We start from the raw sequence: 21,427 nt of genomic DNA, 5'->3' as shown, positions 1-21,427 counted from the left end.
TTTCCTATGGATGACACAAAATTATCTGATAAAGGAGAACTTCTCAAGGATCCTGAAAAGTATCGACGATTAGTAGGTCGGTTAATATATCTCACTATCACTCGGCCGGATATCACCTATTCTGTGCATGTTCTAAGCCGTTTTATGCACGAGCCAAGGATATCTCATATGGATGCTGCGCTTCGTATTGTTCGTTATTTGAAGGCTACTCCAGGTCAAGGTTTATTATTTCGTTCTGACAACCAGACCAAGTTAACTGCGTTTTGTGATTCTGATTGGGCAGGTTGCCCTATCACTCGCCGTTCGACTACTGGGTATTGTGTATTCTTGGGCGGTTCTTTGATTTCTTGGCGGACGAAACGACAGAAAACCGTTTCGCTCTCTTCAGCAGAGGCGGAATATAGGGCCATGGCAGGTGCTTGTTGCGAGATAGTTTGGCTTCGTTTTTTGTTGAAGGATTTGAACATTCCTTTGGATGGTCCTTCCATTTTATTTTGTGATAATCAAGCAGCGTTACATATAGCTGCCAATCCTGTTTTTCATGAACGAACTCGTCACATTGAGATGGATTGTCACTTTATACGAGATAAGATTGTAGATGGCACAATAGAGACCAAGCATGTGGGTACGGCACAACAGTTGGCAGACTTGTTTACCAAACCTCTTGGGAAAGAAAAGTTTTCGGGTATGTTACGCAAGTTGGGAGTTCTTGACATCCACTCTCCAACTTGAGGGGGAGTGTTAGACAAATAAGGAATATGGTTGGAGTCCTTGTGTAATTGTATATAATATTATTATTGGAAGAATAAGCCGTCCTACAGCCGTCAAGCCGTCCTACAGCCGTCAAGCCGTCCTACCTTGTCCTACCTACACACTAGCCGTCCTACAGCCGTCAAGCCGTCCTACAGCCATCTTACCTTGTCCTACCTACACACTAGGACGGCTACCTTGTCCTCTACAGCCGTCCTACCTTGTCCTACCTACACACTAGGATGGCTACCTTGTCCTACCTACACATTTGTATCATGTATATATATCCTTGTAATCTTGTAGAGAAAGATAATGAAAAAATAAGCATTCTCTTCCATTTGCATTCTCTTCCATAAGCATTCTCTTCCATTTGCATTCTCTTCCATTTTTCCACATTCATGAATCAATAACAAATATAATTTTTAGCCTACATACCTTTTTCTACAATTACAGGTGAATTTCCAAAGGAACTTTGCACACTACCAAGTTTGGTGTCTGAACCTACTACAGCACATATAGGCCGTTACACTCTTGAACTGCCTGTCTATTCTGGTCAGCCCAAAGATTGAAATCTTTTAGAGCGCACATTGTCTTGCTTTCCAGTCGGGATATTCTTAAATGACAACAGAATCAGTGGCAATATACCTTTCGAGATCGGCCAATTGAGGCTTCTCCAAGGGTTGGCTCTAGGCATGAACAACTTCTCTGGCATTATTCCAGACCAAATAGGTAACCTAAAAGAATTAGATAGTGTAGATCTCTCCACAAATGATTTGTCCGGAAAACTCCCATCGTCATTGGCAAGCCTGAATTTCTTGAAAGAGTTTAATGTCTCATACAATGATCTCGAAGGTCCAAAACCATCAGGCATGCAGCTCCAAAGCTTCGATGCCTCTACATTTGAAGGGAATCCGAAACTTTGTGGCCTCCTGCTTCTGGTTAAGTGCCAACTTAACAAGGACATTGATGCAGATGATAAAAACAACGAAGACGTGGACAATGAGCATCAATTTCCATGGTTTTATATGTTCCTTGCGTTAGGGTTTCTTGTGGGATTTTAGAGAGTGTGGTTCCTTGATTATTATGAAGACGTGGAGATATGCATATTTTCAATTCTTAGACGATGTACAAGACAGGCTCTATGTCATGATAATTGTGCACATAACCAGGGTAAAACGAAGGGTCAGAGGCTAGATTAGTGTACCTTTTATGCAACTTTTTGTAATACTAGTTGGCTAAATAGGAGCCTGTCCTCAACAGGGCACCCTTTCTGTTTTACTGTTTAAGGAATAAAGTGCGGTTTAAGGAACTGGTTCCTGTGGTTTATTCTACTCATCACATCATTGTTAATAATGATCAGGCATCGATCTTCTTGCCAAGGACGTCTCATTTTATCAGGTTCATGATTTATGTCTTAAGCAGGATTTCGGGGCACCTTACCGGCCTTCAACTTGGCCAAAAGTGGTACATTGATACAAGTAGTACTATGATATTACAGCACCTGATCAAATCCCAGGCATGGTTGCACATAAAATACAACACGCATACAAGACTACACGCATTCATCAAACATAATTAAGCGTAGAAATTCAGTTCCGGAGTCTACACCACGATGGCCATCATCTACTAAAGCCACGCTTAACATTTCTGTGCAAAACTGATCGTCTGGTTTTAGCCATAGGGCCTGCACAGGTACAACAAAAGAAACAGAATGATACCTCTGTCATAATCATGCTATCTTCCTGCATGACAAGCATTTCATACAAACGCTATGAGCATCAAAAAGAGATATTCCAGTTGTATCGAAGTGTGTTTGAGAACAAAGGCATCCTGCGGAAATTTTAATGGATCCATGTACAACACATAAGTTTTTCATCCTTTTAGGCTTCTTGAAGCAACATATTTAATTTTCAAGTACACTTAGCTAGATACACAGTGCGTTCAATAACTTCAATTGCTATGTGTGTGTGTGAGAGAGAGAGAGAGAGAGAGCACAATTACTCACCTTATGATAGTATGTAATTGCCGCATTAAGATTATCCTGCACAACAGTGAAACGAGAACAAAACAACGTTAAGTATTGTCATCATACTGGACGGGGATGAAAGGCACAAAAGCAATCAATTTTGAAGTTTCAGTACCTGGACACAAGATTATAAGTGATACTGCCATTTTCCGAGCAAGAATATATACCAAGTTTATTGTTTTAGTGTTTACCCATCCTAGTTTCAATAATTCCAAAATATGAACAAAACATTTCAAAAGAAGAGAAACAAGGAGCATATATTTGTCGAATGAGCAAACGTCCAGAGCATCATGCATCAAATGACATACTACTCACACTCTTCTGACAAACAAAAACTAGACCTAAAGCCATTTTGTTTTATTCTCTTAACGTTTATTTGTAACACAGTCTTCATTAAGTCCACAACAAACTTTTATCAGTGGAAATTACTCATTTCTATGAATTCAGAAGCCCTTGTTAGAAGTTATCCATTTACACATCTTCTAAGTGTTTAATACATTTCAAGAACAAGAAGAAATGTCCAGCAAAAAGAGCAAATAAATACAATTCTTCTCTTAAAATACTTGACGTAATCTATAACTTTACGTACCTGCAAATGGTTAGCATATGCGAGACCTGCATAAGTCCTCACACTTCTTGTCAACAATGCAAGTGCTTTCTCATAGAATTTAATAGCTTCATCATATATCCTGAGACAGTAGATTTATCTAGTTGGGTTAAAGGAAATATTAATTTTACATTTAAAGACAAAACCTTAGACATCTGTATTTTAATGAGGCAGAAATCTATATTCAGTAAAAAGAGAGAAACTGAAGAGGAAAAAGAATTGCACTAAATCAAAAAAACTACAAAGAAAAAAGAATTTCCACATAACACTCTCGACCCCGCAGATCAAAGCTACCAAATCTCCTAGAAAAAAGACAATTCAGGAAGGAAGAAGTACAGACATTGCTAACAAACAAAATGCTAAAAACTCTGATCACCTAAATAACGTGCTTCAGTTTTCTGTACGCATGAGCAAGATTAACAACAGTTGGTTCCCACATTTCACCCAAAGGGGAAGGAATTTGAGCCAAAGCACCACACAGCTTTAGTATACCTGTATAAAAAAGACAGATGTTCATAAATTCACTTAGTACAAATGGGAGAGGTGTGGCTGAAAAGAAAATTTGTGACAAATAGCCAGCAAATAGAACAGACTAAAAGGGAAAGAAAACAGCAAAAGATTTAATCAGACGACGTAATAGTCCACATAAATGACAGAATACAAATACAATTTCCATAAACTTAATGCAGTAGCAACATTATATGAACCAAATAATAATCATACAGCATGAGGACCCCAAATGATAAAATTTCTCACGTCATAAGATAGTAATCTTGGTTGGGGAAACTAGAGTTTTCATTGTTAGCATCCTTCCTTTAGTTGTCAATCCATCATAAGACCACTTTGAAATTGATTAAAGGACTGGACCCCAAAATAAACAGTGTAGATATCACAAACATAAATAAATAAATAAAAACCTACCAACTATAATCATTCTGCAATCTACAATTTACATACAGCCACAATGTAAGAGAACAAATATGAATGTGAGAAAAACGAAGCACTCGTCCACCAGATAAATATACCACTGGGCCAGTTAAATACTTATACATGTAAAGTTACCCAAATCTACTGTTGTAGAATAGTAGAGTTAACTTTTTGCGATTCAATATAATATATTATTGGTTGCAAAAGAAAATTGTGCATGTTTGATCCTTACTTACAAACCATTAGAAATAAAAGATCAGCCTTTTGGAATGTCATTACAAACTTATCTTATATTCATTATCAAGGTTGCATTTCTCATGATACAGTTACAGTACTTACTCCTTCAAATGATAAGCAACAACACCAAGTTCATTGTATACTAGTGGATCTGATGGGCAAGTGGTCTTCGCCTGCATAAGAAACTACATAAGCAAAGAGGCTTACATCAGTCTTTATTGTAAGACAAAGAATTAATATTGAAACAAGCCGGTTACAGAATATGGAAGCAATAGTGGTCCTTTCACACACGCTTCACATGTAAAGTTCTCCTTTACAATTTTAGTTTTTGTTCAAGTGCATGTGCTTAAGACAAAGCAAACTCCTACTGGAGTAATCCACTTCTCATACTGCCCATCGTGCTCTCAAACTTTTATAGATTAATCTTTTATATAAAGAGTTGTCTGTGACTTAAGGGTATAAGAAAACGTAGGAAGTCGTGAAGTCAATATGTCATTCAGGGTTTTCCTTGTATGATTGATATAGATGCGGATTATTTCACATGTCTTCAACACCAAGAACACAAACAGTAATCTGTAGTGGTTTATAGAACTCCATATTACCTGCTCAGCAAGCTTAAAACTATTGGTTCGCATGTACTCCATCCCAATGTACAAAGTTGGTAAATGACACCTGGAATAAGAGAATGTCAAGACCTGTAAAATCATACATAATAAGAGAAATTAAACCACGGACTATTGGGCATAAGGGACAAACTAATGATAATACTCCAAGTAAGATCATTAGAAATTCATTTTTATGTTTTCCAATTCTCAAGACCTAAGATTGTGCTGTGTTCTTGACCTTTTTCTTATTATACCTTTTCACTCTGACACCATTAACCAATGGGCACAGGTAGGTGGGTAGAGATTCTAGAGAGGGGGAAAGAGGGAAACACATAAAAGATGTGATGGTACTAGGCCTGGCAATTTCTGACACGACCCGATAACCCGACACGACACGACACGAAATTAACAGGTGTTTGGGTCGACACGATAACGAATCGGGTCGTTATCGGGTAACCCGATAAGCACCTGTTAAGATAACGGGTTGGTTCGGGTATACACGTGGGTAACACGATACACGATAAGCAGAATATTATTTTTATAATTTTATAACCCTAAAAAAATACTATAATAATTGTATACATTAATTTTACAATTTTATACCCCTAAAAATTATAATAAATATATATATATATATTAAATTAACTATAAAATTTATAATAATTATAATAATTATATATACTATAATAATTATACCCCCAAAATATTAAGTCTATCTATAATAATTATATATATATATTAAATTTTATAAAAACTATAATAATTATTAATTAATAATTTAATATGCATGATGCATTGCATGATTTTGCATCCATTGAAATTTGATGTGATTTCTTTCCATTCAAATTTCAATAATCAATTTCTTGCCGTTGCCAACTTGCCGCCCTTTTTGAAAAAAAAAATGGAGGGAAAATGAAAATGTTAAGAAAAGTTGAAAATGAAACAAAAAAGTGAGGGAATTAGGGAAAGATGTTGGAGGGAAAAGTGAAAATGATAAGAAAAAGTTGAAAAGGAAACAAAAAAGAGAGGGAAAAATGAAAATTAATAGAAGTGGTGAGAAAAAAAAAAATTTTTTTTTTAAGTTATTAACTTTTTATCACACACATGACTGTCATGACATATCTCACTATTTTTATAATGACACACGTGACACGTGATGTATGTACTATTCCGTGTACCAGTCAATTATAATTTATACGTACAAAATAAATAGATTTAAATCTACTTAATAAATATATATATATATACACACACACACACACACGGAACTTGATTGATGGCATACGAATTCTCCAAAACTAATTTCAACGATCCAAACCGTCAAAATTATTTGTATATGCTTGGAGATCACATCAGCAAAAAATCACAAAAAAAAAACATTCAGAGATCAAGTTACGGGACAAAGCTTTTCAACGGTTATAAACGAAAAATCACGATTTAACGGTTATTTTAACTCCGATTTTGATGATTTTTTACAACTACACTCCTTGACCCTATATGAATACAATGAATGAATTCGATCTTCAATTTAAAATATTTACACAAGTGGATACCACAAAATCTTATGTTATATTTAATGAAAGTATAAATAAACTCTAAGTGTTAGTCAATCTATCGTTTTACGAATTCTCCAAAACTAATTTCAACGATCCAAACCGTCAAAATTGTTTGTATATGCTTGGAGATCACATCAGCAAAAAATCACAAAAAAAAAACATTCAGAGATCAAGTAACGGGACAAAGCTTTTCAACGGTTATAAACGAAAAATCACGATTTAACGGTTATTTTAACTCCGATTTTGATGATTTTTTATAACTACACTCCTTGACCCTATATGAATACAATGAATGAATTCGATCTTCAATTTAAAATATTTACACAAGTGGATACCACAAAATCTTATGTTATACTTAATAAAAGTATAAATAAACTCTAAGTGTTAGTTAATCTATCGTTTTACGAATTCTCCAAAACTAATTTCAACGATCCAAACAGTCAAAATTGTTTGTATATTCTTGGAGATCACATCAGCAAAAAATCACAAAAAAAAAACATTCAGAGATCAAGTAACGGGACAAAGCTTTTCAACGGTTATAAACGAAAAATCACGATTTAACGGTTATTTTAACTCCGATTTTGATAATTTTTTATAACTACACTCCTTGACCCTATATAAATACAATGAATGAATTCGATCTTCAATTTAAAATATTTACATAAGTGGATACTTCAAAATTTTATGTTATACTTAATGAAAGTATAAATAAACTCTAAGTGTTAGTCAATCTATCGTTTTACGAATTCTCCAAAACTAATTTCAACGATCCAAACCGTCAAAATTGTTTGTATATGCTTGGAGATCACATCAGCAAAAAATCACAAAAAAAAAACATTCAGAGATCAAGTAACGGGACAAAGCTTTTCAACGGTTATAAACGAAAAATCACGATTTAACGGTTATTTTAACTCCGATTTTGATGATTTTTTATAACTACACTCCTTGACCCTATATGAATACAATGAATGAATTCGATCTTCAATTTAAAATATTTACACAAGTGGATACCACAAAATCTTATGTTATACTTAATGAAAGTATAAATAAACTCTAAGTGTTAGTCAATCTATCGTTTTACGAATTCTCCAAAACTAATTTCAACGATCCAAACCATCAAAATTTTTTGTATATGCTTGGAGATCACATCAGCAAAAAATCACAAAAAAAAAACATTCAGAGATCAAGTAACGGGACAAAGCTTTTCAACGGTTATAAACGAAAAATCACGATTTAACGGTTATTTTAACTCCGATTTTGATGATTTTTTATAACTACACTCCTTGACCCTATATGAATACAATGAATGAATTCGATCTTCAATTTAAAATATTTACACAAGTGGATACCACAAAATCTTATGTTATACTTAATAAAAGTATAAATAAACTCTAAGTGTTAGTCAATCTATCGTTTTACGAATTCTCCAAAACTAATTTCAACGATCTAAACCGTCAAAATTGTTTGTATATTCTTGGAGATCACATCAGCAAAAAATCACAAAAAAAAAACATTCAGAGATCAAGTAACGGGACAAAGCTTTTCAACGGTTATAAACGAAAAATCACGATTTAACGGTTATTTTAACTCCGATTTTGATGATTTTTTATAACTACACTCCTTGACCCTATATGAATACAATGAATGAATTCGATCTTCAATTTAAAATATTTACACAAGTGGATACCACAAAATCTTATGTTATACTTAATGAAAGTATAAATAAACTCTAAGTGTTAGTCAATCTATCGTTTTACGAATTCTCCAAAACTAATTTCAACGATCCAAACCGTCAAAATTGTTTGTATATGCTTGGAGATCACATCAGCAAAAAATCACAAAAAAAAAACATTCAGAGATCAAGTAACGAGACAAAGCTTTTCGACAGTTATAAACGAAAAATCAAGATTTAACGGTTATTTTAACTCTGATTTTGATGAATTTTTACAGCTAGACTCCTTAACCCTATATGAATACAAAGAATGAATTTGATCTTCAATTTAAAATATTTACACTAGTGGATGTGGATATCACAAAATCTTATGTTATAATTTATATACTTAATAAAAGTATGAATCAACTATAATATTAATAATTATATACATTAATTTAATAATTTTATATCCCTAAAAAGTAAAAACTATAATAATTATATAGATGTAGGTGTAAATTGAATACAATTTCATTATGATTGATGTAAATTGAAGATTTTGTAAATGGAGGTGTAAACTTTTGAGAAAGACTTACAATCTTAAAAACAAAAACTCTTTATCCTTGCACGTTTAATATTTGTAATATATTAGTAGTGTATGTATTATTTTTTTTATTAGGCTTTTATTTTCGAGTGTAGATATAGTACTTGAACGAGAAATGTTTTAATGTTTTGAAGTAATATTTATGTGGCAATGTGTGGTATGTGCAAATTTTTTAAAAAAATATTTTTTTCTTAACGGGTCATAATGGGTCATAACGGGTCGGGTCACTTTACCCGTTGGGTAAAGTGACACGACCTGTTAAGGACCCGTTAAGATAACGGGTGTGACACGACACGACCCGTTAAGATAACAGGTGTTACACGAAAACGACACGAACACGATAGACACGACCCGTTTGCCAGGCCTAGATGGTACCATAATTTTGTTCTTTTTACTATCACCTCTAATCAAACACAAATCTTCAGCTAAATGACTTTAGTTCCCATTAATTTCCATAATAATCTCTAAAATTTGCCTAAATAACATGATCATATATTCTTCCTAGTATTCCCAAGCGGCAGAAGTTAAAAATAGAAATAAAAAAAATCAAGGTAATGGTCACATGAGAGACAGAGAGATACATAATTACCCTGGAAACAGACGAGCAGCAGTGCGGTAGCTGACATGGCCTGATCACCCTCTTCTTTAGCAGCATATGCGTTCCCATATCCAATCCAAGCAGGTGGGAAGGTCCCATCTAGACTGGTAGCCTTGCTACAGTGTAGAATGAGGCAAAAGAAATCAGTAAGGATTCAAAATATTGAAACATATAAGCAACGATAACCCCTCCTTGTCAACTGCTATCACTTCAAAATATAAACACAAAATACTGCCATAATCAAAGGATCTCAAACCAGTAAATGCAGAAATTGAAAGCTCTAATCCAAAAAATCACAAGTCAACATGAGGCAAATGAGGCAACTCGAAATATAGTACATGTACACATTTTGTTTAACAGAATTACCAATTTGTTAACAATATACAATGAATGGTTAGATAGTGTGCCATGTGTCAATGGATTAGTAGGTTTGTTATAAGGAGGTTAAGACAGTTAGAACAAACCTTAGTGAACAAGCTTATAAGGGTTAGTATATAACAAATGTAGTGAATGTAATTGTGGAATATAGAAAAACATTACAATAATACATTTCTCTTTCTCTCTACATTTCTTCCTTATTTCTCTAAAACCTTAGTAATCTTTCTGCATCAATACATCTCTGCAATATAGTATGTTGCTTTACATGGTATCATTCGCCGGTTGAGCAATTCTTGCTTGCACGGTTCTCTCGATCTTGGATTCTTCCTTCCGCTGCTCTAGATCTTCTTCTCTGGTATTGTGTTGTGTGTTTCTCTTTGGTTTCGGGCCTCTACAAGTTTCCCTATCTCGCGATTGTTCCTCTTTACAATCGTGCCCGCCAAGTGTTTGATATATTTCCTGTGTGAACTTCTTCCTTCACAAGCTGCAATGGTGACTGCCACTCAACTACAAATTGTGCAATCCCCAATCACCTCTCTTATTTCTACTGTCCCTACATCGGTTACTGTCAAACTTGATGAGTCCAATTATCTCACCTGGCACTTTCAGATGCAATTGCTCCTTGAAGGCCATGGAATTATGGGGTTCTTGGATGGTTCTCTTCCCTGTCCTGCACGGTTTTTATCCTCGGGGTCTGGGGAGTCTGATGTTGATTCTGGGGATTCCTCATCCAGAGCTGATACAGATGAATACAAGGTCTGGAAAATGCATGACCGTGCCTTGATGCAGCTCATAACTGTCACACTTTCCCCATCGGCTGTATCCTGTGTCATTGGCAACACAAGTGCTCGAGAACTGTGGATTCGACTCAAGGAACAATTCTCTATTGTTTCTCGTGCCACCATATTCCAAATGAAGTCTGAGTTACAGAATATCAAGAAAGGCCCTGATTCCATATCCCAGTACTTGCAGCGCATTAAGGAAGCTCACGATTATTTGACTGCTGCAGGAGTGTATTTCGAAGATGATGATATTGTCATCTTAACTCTCAATGGCTTGTCAGGGGAATATAATACTATCAGATCCATCATTCGAGGTCGAGACAGTGTAATCTCTCTCAAAGACTTGAGATCTCAGTTGCTTGCTGAAGAAGCAATGGTTGAGAATATTGCTGTTACCCCATTCCTTTCTGCAATGATGGCCAAGAATTCTGAATCTGGTTCCAAGAACTCGTCTTTTTCATCCAACGGGTATACTGGTAGTTCTCATCAAGGGAGTCCTGCAAATTTGAGTCAAGGGTATTCGAGCACTCAGTCTTCGGGGTTTTCTGGAACCAATCCTCCACATACCTACTTCAAGAACAATTACAACAAGCATAAGGGCAGAGGTAAATTTAACTACAATCCTATTTCTCGTTCTGGGAACTTTTGAAATGTCTACACTACTTCTGTTTCTGGTATTCTTGGTGCATCTCCCTCACAATCAGCCTGTCAAATATGTGGAAAACTTGGTCATCTTGCTGATACATGTCGATTCCGGAATACTGAGGTTGTAATAACTGAAGGATGCCAGATTTGTGGCAAAAAGAACCATACTGCCCAATTCTGCCACTTTCGTAATGCAAATATGCCTGGCACCACCCCTCAAATGTCTGCCATGCATGTCAACTCCTCATTATCCACTCCACCATCAAATGCTTCTTCTCAGCAGTTTTGGCTTACAGATTCAGGGGCAACAAATCATCTCACTGCAGACTTGCAGAATCTTTCCTTGGCTACGCCTTTCCCATCCACAGAGACCATTCAAACTGCCAATGGTGCAGGTTTATCAATTTCACATACTGGTTCATCTGTCATTCATACTCCTACTCAAAAGTTGAAGCTTAATTCAGTGTTATATGTTCCGAGAATTACTCAGAATCTGTTATCTATGCACAGACTCTGTCTTGATAACAATTGTTGGCTAACTTTTGATGCTTTTTATTTCTGGATTCAGGACAAAGCCACAGGGAGGACTCTGTACAAGGGGAAGTGTAGTAATAGGTTATATCCAATACCAATATCCAGACCAGCTGTGCTTCAGCAACAAGGATTTAAAGCTGCATTTCTTGGACAGCAAGTGCATTCCAGTTTCTGGCATAGCAGACTAGGTCACCCCTCCAATTCTATTGTCTCCACTATGCTTAGAAAATCAAATATTTCAGTTTCTTCTGATGTATTCCCCTCTTTGTGTCACTCTTGCTTACAAGGCAAATTCAGCAAGTTACCTTTTTCCCCGTCTGTGTCAAAATCTGTAATTCCCTTTGAAATACTGCATAGTGATGTCTGGGGCCCTGCTCCCTGTACCTCTATTGATGGATACAAATACTATGTGACATTCATTGATGAATGCACTAGATATTGTTGGCTGTTTCCCTTGCATAATAAAAGTGAAGTATGTTCTGTGTTTATTCGATTATATCAATTCATCTTTAATCACTTTGCAGTCAGTATTAAAACTTTACAAAGTGATGGGGGTGGGGAGTATACAAGTACTGTGTTTCAATCTTTTTTGATAGCCAAGGGAATCACTCATCACATTTCATGTCCTTATACTCCAGAGCAAAATGGCCTGGCAGAAAGAAAGCATAGACATATTGTTGAAACCTCAATCACATTGTTACAAACTGCATCCCTACCTGCATTTTTCTGGTCTTTTGCTTGTCAAACTGCAGTCTACCTTATCAACAGGATGCCTTCCTCAACTCTAAATAACCAATCCCCATTTGAGGTTTTCTTTCACATGGTTCCAGATGTTCAACACCTAAAGATTTTTGGTTGTGCATGTTTCCCCCTCTTAAAACCTTATACTAGGAACAAACTGCAACCTAAAACCAACTTATGCATTTTTCTGGGATATGCATCTAAGTACAAGGGCTATATTTGTTTTGATGTTACCTCCAAGCGATCTTACATCTCTAGGCATGTGCTATTTGCTGAGTGTGATTTCCCATATTCATCTTTTGTCTCTAAGTCATTTCCCCATTCCCCGAGGTCTAGTTCTCCACTTCCAGTCAGTTCAGTGTCTATTACTAATAACAACACTATTGTTGGAGCATCATTCACTCCTTCTGTGTCTAGTCCTCGGGCTACCCCTAACTCTGCCAATGCCAGATCTCTCCAGTCTCCATATCCACTGGATGCATCTCAGTCCCCATCACCAAAAGACACAAGCTACCACATTACTGGCACTTCACCTCAGTGTACTTCCTCTGTTATCCCTGTGGCTCCTGAGTGTCCCCTAGACTCTTTACAAGTCATTCTGCCTATTCCTCCATTAAACTTACATCCTATGCAAACAAGATCAAAGAGTGGCATTGTCAAGAAGAAAGCATTTCTTGCTCTGGTCTCTGAGCCTACAGAAGTGGATTTATCACAGATTGAACCAGTGTCTTACAAATCTGCTCTGAAATCTCCTGTATGGGTTAAAGCTATGGAGGAGGAAATTCAAGCCTTACATTCCCAGCACACTTGGTCCTTGGTTCCCTTACCATCCAATCGAAATCTTGTGGGGTGTAAGTGGGTTTTCAAGATCAAGAGGCATGCCAATGGAACTATCTCAAGATACAAGGCTAGGCTTGTGGCCAAGGGGTTCAATCAAGAGGCAGGGATAGACTATGGTGAAACATTCAGCCCTGTAGTTAAGCCTACTACAGTGAGGCTTGTTCTTGCTTTAGCTGCACAGTTTGGTTGGGATTTAAGACAGCTTGATGTCAAAAACGTTTTTCTGCATGGAATCCTGCAATAAGAGGTATACATGGCCCAACCTCCTAGCTTTGTGGATTCTATCTATTCCTCATCTGTCTGCAAACTTCACAAGTCTCTCTATGGTCTCAAACAAGCCCCGAGGGCATGGAATGAAAGGTTTACTAATTTTCTGCCTTCTCTGGGATTTCAAACCACTTATGCAGATACTTCCTTGTTTGTCAAACACACTGAATCTGGGGTTGTCATCCTCCTTCTTTATGTAGATGATATAATCATCACAGGGAGTGCAACAACTAGCATTCCAACAGTCATTGCTGCATTGGCAGCAGAGTTTGATATAAAGGATCTGGGATCACTCCACTATTTTCTTGGTATTCAAATTACAAAAACGACAGAAGGGTTATTTCTTTCCCAGCATAAATATGTTAATGATCTGTTGACAAGGACAGAGATGCATCTGTCAAAGCCCTGTGCCACTCCTTGCTTGCCTCATCATCGGCTCCTCAAGGATGATGGAACACCATTTGGTAATCCTGCCTTATACAGAAGCATCGTGGGTGCTTTACAATATCTCACTTTCACACGCCCTGACATTGCATTTTCTGTGCATCAAGTCTGTCAGTTCATGCATTGCCCTATGGAGTCCCATTACTTGGCTGTCAAACGGATATTACGTTATCTTAAAGGGACTCAACACTTTGGTCTTCAATATGTCAAAGGTGAGATGGAGCTGAATACATTTAGTGATGCTGACTGGGCAGGGGATCCCAATGACAGACGCTCCACAACTGGTTTTGTTGCTTTCTTAGGGCATAATCCCATATCGTGGTCATCCAAGAAGCAACAAACAGTTTCTCGCTCATCTACTGAAGCAGAATATCGGGCTCTTGCTACAACAGCTACTGAGATAGATTGGATAAAGCAGATTCTTGCATTTCTGCAGATTGTCATCTCAACTCCTTCAACAATGTTCTGTGATAATCTGTCTGCCATTGCTCTTACCAGCAATCCAGTGATGCATCAAAGAACCAAACATATTGAGATTGACATTCATTTTGTTCGGGAAAGGGTTGCTAAACAGTTACTTCATATGCAGTTTGTCTCTTCTACTGAGCAATTCGCTGATATTCTGACTAAAGGACTTTCTGCACCATTGTTTCGTGCTCATTGTTGCAATCTCAGCCTTCGTGATCCTCCTCCTGAGCTTGAGGGAGGATGTTAACAATATACAATGAATGGTTAGATAGTGTGCCATGTGTCAATGGATTAGTAGGTTTGTTATAAGGAGGTTAAGACAGTTATAACAAACCTTAGTGAACAAGCTTGTAAGGGTTAGTATATAACAAATGTAGTGAATGTAATTGTGGAATATAGAAAAACATTACAATAATACATTTCTCTTTCTCTCTACATTTCTTCCTTATTTCTCTAAAACCTTGGTAATCTTTCTGCATCAATACATCTCTGCAATATAGTATGTTGCTTTACACAATTGTGATGGAGTTACCTGAAATAACGGTGCAACTCAACATACTTTTTGATACAGTAATAGTAACAACCAACAGCAAACCATGATAAAGCCCTGCAAAGAGAATAGACCTGATAAAGTACGATACTAAATGAATCACAAAAGCGACAAAACATTAGAAAATCCAAAGTCCATCTTTCTAGTGGCATCCCAAATCATAGTTACAAGATACCCCAAAACCCCTGGAAACTGCAAACCATATTCCATGTTCGTCTCATGGGTAGTCCCAGACTCCCAGTACACCATAGTATATACATATGTATTTATGGATGCACATTCAATTTTCAAATTGGACAGTAGTGACTCGAGTAATAAGGGTTTCAACCACTATCACTTTTGAGGATAGTCCTTCCCAGATTGCATGCCATAAGATAAAGCTCATTTGAATGCCCAAGCTCCATAGCAGTTGCTAGATGCACCAACATACTTTTCAGACGGAAAGGATCTTTTTCAAGTAGTCTGTTGAATCACAAATAAAACACAGATAAATTTTGGCGGGAAATAAAATCTCAAATGTAGCTTTTATTGTATTTTGTTCCAAACCAGTTTCCAACTTACAAGGAAGTTAGCTCAAAGCATTTTTGATATTCACCGCACTGATGATAGTATTCAGCTTTGCAGGCTAGAAGGTCGGTGTTGGTTTTCAGAGTACGAATGAAGGATTGCTCATTGTTACTACTACAACTTTCTTTTTCAAGTTCTCTGAATTTTGCTTCTACAACATTTTCTTTGTCATACTGGAAAACACAAAATGGAGGACTGATGAGAACACAGCAAAAGATATTATTACATGATCTTTTGTACAGTAATCTTTATTATAAAGTAAAAATTGTTCAGATGTAAGAGGTCTTCCCTATGTTCTACACTTGAGGATGACATATTGAAATTGCATTTCTGTTTACCTTTTTAATTAAACACGAGTAGAATGACGAGAGCCATCCATCTTCAGGACCAAATTGTAATGATGAAAGTAGGCGGCTCGCCTCTGAAACTCAGCAGCAAATCAAAAGGTTTAAGTAGGGGACCATCGCATCCATAGTTAAATGATTGATAAAAGAAACGCAGAGGAAACACTCCGATGGAATCTATAGATCAACAAAAATAAAAACGCCAGAGGCCTAGAACACATTTCATCAATTAATTTGAATTTGAATGACCCTAACCTTCCTGTCATGTAAGCATGTGATTCTCAATAAGACATTCCAAAGCCTGAAAAGAAATTAAAAAGGTCACAAGAAAAAGCTTGAAGGATGAAACTGAAGGTGCTATAGAGGTCAACCTTTTGTCTAACTCTCTCACATGGGTTTCACCCCATGTGACAGAATTGGGTAAAGAGTTCAACTGAATAGTGATTCTATCTAACATCTGATTAATGTTCCGTGTGTTTTAAGCATGTTTGAAAGGATAAAACGATTTATCAAGTTGATACTTTAGTAATTTCAATTCTTTTGCAGGGAATGCTATTTCCCCTCCCTGCTTTTGGAGACCATAAAATGTTAGAATAGGCAAGAAAGAATAAGTTTGGGCTTTTCACATACAAACCTTGATAAGATTAAATTTCAGAGAAAAAAACTTCAAACCAAATACTTTAGAAAAACACCCTTCTACCTTGCAATGGGAGAGGGGCACCAAATTTATTTTGCAACTAAGAATCAATTAGTACATGACAAGTGGATAGTCGTGGAGTTTTTTTCTCCAACTGCGCTCTTGAAGTGTTTTTTTTTTTTTTTAATAAAACTTATAGTTGTTAGGGTGTTTTCTCTAATTTATTAAACCATATTTGGTAAGTTAAAATCCCATAGATCCAACGGAATAAATTCCGAACGTACCTCATAACATAAGGGATCAGCTTTGATAGCAGCTTTATACCTTTAAATAAAGAAAATAAAATTAGTTAAAGGATCCCTTCAATCAACATATATTCCTTTCTCAGCAGATGCCACACATATAGAAATCATATTATTCTCCGTCCACAAGATCAACATTTAGCTTAAGTCTCATACTCCTACAAGTTTAAAACTACAGAGTGTCATTTCTTTTGCCAGAAAGCACGTTCAAACACACACACGCGTTAAGACTTTACATGGTAAAGCTAAGTCTCAGAGAAAAACTTACCACTGTCGGGGCTGGACACGGTTTTCCAATGCTTCATATGCCTTACTTCGTAAAAAGCATATCGCAGAAGATATCTGTTGCAACAGAGGAATTACACACCCTGTGATTTGGGGGGGGGGGGGGGGGGGGGGGCCGGGGTGCGGCGTGCGGGGGTGGGGGGTGGGGTGGTGTGGTGTGGGTGGTTTGGGGAGAGGCTGATTGAATTGGGCGGGAGCTGTGGAGGTTTTAGAGTGATGGGGCGTTGGGCTAAGTCCTTGTTTAAGCTTTGTAAACACCTTGTTATTAAATTATACTACTTGATATTTAGCAACTAGTTTAATATTCAAACTGGAATTATGTGAAAACTTAGGTACAATCTCGACTTCTCATAATATTATGAGACAAAATCTTAGGTGCAACCTAGTGTATATAACTTTGCGTCTATCTTTCTTTATCGCCGTAAGATGTGTCATGTGAGAAGAGAAACAAGCACAAAATGATATCCAACCGGTCGCAGCTAAAGTTCTCACATCTCGAATGTAAGGTGTCAGGGTTTGATTTCAAGGTCCCGTCATGTCAAAGTCCTAAGTTTGGAACTCAAAGTCCAAGGTTCAAAGTTCCGAGTTTTAAAGTAATTAGCAACGAAATCGACATTCATTACCTTTATAACATGTTCATTTCTCAGTAACGGATGGGAGTTGTGGGGTAATTGTGCATAATGTAGAGTAGTTAAAAATGCAAGACAACCCGCACTGGCGGCTCGATGTTCATCTCAGGACAGACCATAAACTTCAGCGTTCTGAACTCGAAACTCTCAGACGTTAACCTCATGACATTGTGTTGCAATGATAAGGAAGTTTTACTCGTTCCAAAAGCGAGGCTGATTGAATTCCGATATTGAACTTTAACAAATATATCATTGCTAGTAACAAATTTAACGTCATAACATACGCTAGCTTACTCAGTAAAAATTTCGTGTTCCGGTATTCTCTAGTTTGTCCCTCTGCAAAATATTACACAGTACATCGAAGCAATATTCATTCAATCAAGTTTTGTTTACCAGGCCTAGCTTGAGCAGCACCCGACTCTCTTCAAAGCGGACACATCATCCTTTATATTTATTTTCTCTCCTTGTGCTGGGACTGATGAAGTTCCGTTTTCTCCCCCTTCAACTGCCTTCTTGCTCACAACATGGTATATTTGAGTCAGAACTTCAGCGAAGGAGTTTTCCACATTCTTTGCTTCCAGTGCAGATGTTTCCATGAAGTAGAGTGATTCCTTCTCGGCATAGGACTTCCCATCTTCAGTTGAGACAGCTACAAGGTGGCGCAGATCTGATTTGTTCCCAACAAGCATCACAACAATGTTGGAATCGGTGTGGTGCCTCAATTCTTTCAGCCATCTGTCAACATTCTCAAATGTTGCATGGCGAGTGACATCGTACACAAGGAGTGCACCCACAGCCCCGCGATAGTACGCACTAGTGATGGCGCGATACCTATGAAACCAAGAGGGAAGACTTAAGCATAAAAAATAAGTAGAAAGGCATCACTAAGAGAAAATGTCATAACAGACTTCAAAAGCAAGGGGGAAGGTATTTTGTCAAAAATTGATTACAGGCCGCAATTCACTATTAGAAATTGTAAACCTGAACTTAGTTCCCATCATAGTAATGTAACATTCTGGACAATCTATCATCCATATACTAACGACAGTAGTTTGATTAATATAATGATGCTTTAAGTTTCCAAAAGATATATAATATGGACTTAATAAGTTGCACTAACTGAAATGCCAATAAACAAGAAAAAGCAATGTTAATTAGCTTTTAGCTTTTGAGGACCAGAAAGCATATATTTATCAGCTTATAGCATTCCTTTTCTGATATATCTTATGAGCTGAGCCTCCATAACCACCGGATGAAATGTAAACAAAGTGAAAGTCATAACAAGAAGCAAATAAGCATAATTATCAAAAGTCCTCGCACTGAATCAAACTTTAGTCATATAACATGTTCTCATTAATATGGCTGACTTGTCGCTGTTTAAAAGATGAAATTGCTTATGTTTTTTTATAATTGATTCGCTAAGAGTCTCAAACATAACCTCTATTTCCTCTCAACTAGTTATTAGTTAACAACAACGACCATGCCTAAAGGATCACTTGGAAAATCTCAAAAGAAAACAACACTCCACAACCACTATTTTTCTTAGCATATTCAGTCCCTAGATTCTAACTGTCACAATATACATGGACACGACAGATGCTAATTTGGCTCGGTCCTGTTCCTTCTAATCTGCTGTTCTCTGTCAACCCTTAAAGCCCACCCTGTTACTGAATTGTAAGTTCTAACCGCCACCATAAACTCCTATCCAGCATTTAAAGGGAAAGAAGATAATCTTTGGCAAGTAAGGTATAACTCAAGGGTAACTAAAGGGGAAGCTATTAGTACGATGCTGCACCACTATATCTATAAAGGAAAGAGAAGGTCAATTTTCGGGTGTTCTATATTTGGTTGCAGATAAATCCATGTCCTTTCTTCTCTTTTTCTTTCCTATATTTACTGATGGCCTTTTCTAAAAACTTACACTAAATTGCAAGACAATGTTTAAACACTGTGCTAACCGCTTGTTCGTTGGCATTTAGTTAATTTAAAGGCATGTCAGAAGCTTCACTATGAAGCATTCTCATTATGTTTAGTAATTAGGGAATGACACTTAATCACTAAATTTAAGATCTAAGTCCACAAATAGAAGGAATTTAAGGAGATCTACCACAGCTGAATCAGGAACCTCACTGATCTCAGTCTCGAAAATCGGGCACCTGACAGCGGCACGTGCCCGAGAAGAAAAACCAGCATTACCACAGTTAGCTTATCTTCTTCCTTTATTACGGGTGGATCTCAACCAGGCAAGATCCAAAACCCACCTACTATTCAAAGATCAAGCAAATCAAAACAAACCACCCAAATCCTAAGATCAAAGAGTCTCTGCAACAACAAGAGAGAACCCAAATCTTCCTAAACACACAAACTAAACCAAAATTCAACAAATCTGAGCTAAACATAAACGACATGAAACAATAAACACCCAAATCTATCCAAACTTTCACCAAACCCCACAATTTAAACTTCACCAAAGCACATAACCTACCAATCCAACATAAAAAAATTCACAAACACAGAAAATAAAATCGAAAAGTAGCAAGACCCAGATGTCGAAATCCATGGAAGAAGAAGAAAAGAGAGGACCTTTCTTGGCCAGCAGTGTCCCAAATCTGAGCCTTGATGACTTTGCCGTCAACGGTTAAGGTCCTGGTGGCGAATTCAACTCCAATGGTGGATTTGGACTCCAGGTTGAACTCGTTCTTAGTGAACCTAGAGAGCAGATTGGACTTGCCCACACCGGAATCCCCAATCAAGACCACCTTGAAGAGGTAGTCGTAGTCATCGTCGGCTTTGTATCCAGCCATTTCTGCAGTCCTCTAGCTTTTGGTATTCGAATTAGGAGCGAGAGAGAGAGAGTTGCAGAGTGATGGAGCTTTCGGTGGGAACTTCGGAAGAGTGAAGTGCGAATTGTGAAAGTGTTTTTTAATAAAAAAAAAAGCGCCGAAACTTGCTATCAAAGGAATTTGTACAGTGAGGAGACCTCCATGTAATTACCATGAGTACTCTTTTTTGTTTGTGTAATTTTCTTTTTTTTTTTTTTTGCTAAATATTCTTTTTGATAAAAATCCAACTTCACCCACCAAACCAAACTCTTAAATTCCCATTTAAGTGGGGAAATGTTATTGGTATTCTAAAAATTTCATTATACATTTCTCGTAAGTGTATTTTTCTTTCCAAATATAAAAAATTTAAAATGTAGAACGAAAATTTTAAAATGTCAATAACAATTCCTTTTTAAATCTACGAAAATTCAATAAAACTTCATAATTTTTTGGAGATATTTGAAAATGACATGCTAAACGGGACATTGACATGTTATAGGGTGGTCTAGCCTTGTTATGACACGTCTAACAGCCTCTCATGTATGTTAAATGGGCACACCAATTGATTTAAAATTAAATTTACTGTTTTCCTGCATGGAACTAAATTTAATTTTTCAGTACACAATGAAAG

At 36.8% G+C, this 21,427-nt stretch overlaps 1 protein-coding gene and 1 pseudogene across 1 annotated transcript; both read right to left on the bottom strand.

The window, feature by feature from the left end:
- Positions 1–2,185: 2,185 nt before the first annotated feature.
- LOC103926905 lies at positions 2,186–18,138 on the bottom strand (annotated as a pseudogene).
- Positions 18,139–18,204: 66 nt separating this feature from the next.
- Positions 18,205–20,900, bottom strand: LOC103926873 (ras-related protein RABA1b). Its single transcript, XM_009335756.3, has 2 exons — positions 20,558–20,900; positions 18,205–18,805 (listed from the first exon to the last, which is right to left on the bottom strand). The coding sequence occupies exons 1-2, from the start codon at positions 20,776–20,778 to the stop codon at positions 18,373–18,375; spliced, it is 654 nt and encodes a 217-aa protein (XP_009334031.2). The 5' UTR covers positions 20,779–20,900; the 3' UTR covers positions 18,205–18,372.
- Positions 20,901–21,427: the final 527 nt, after the last annotated feature.

The sequence above is a fragment of a genome, unplaced genomic scaffold, assembly GCF_019419815.1.
Source record: "Pyrus x bretschneideri cultivar Hongxiangsu unplaced genomic scaffold, Pyrus_bretschneideri_v1 Contig23, whole genome shotgun sequence".
NCBI classification, from domain to species: domain Eukaryota; kingdom Viridiplantae; phylum Streptophyta; class Magnoliopsida; order Rosales; family Rosaceae; genus Pyrus; species Pyrus x bretschneideri.
The sequence above is the reverse complement of the archived record's forward strand: the minus strand, read 5'-3'. Positions and strand labels throughout refer to the sequence as shown.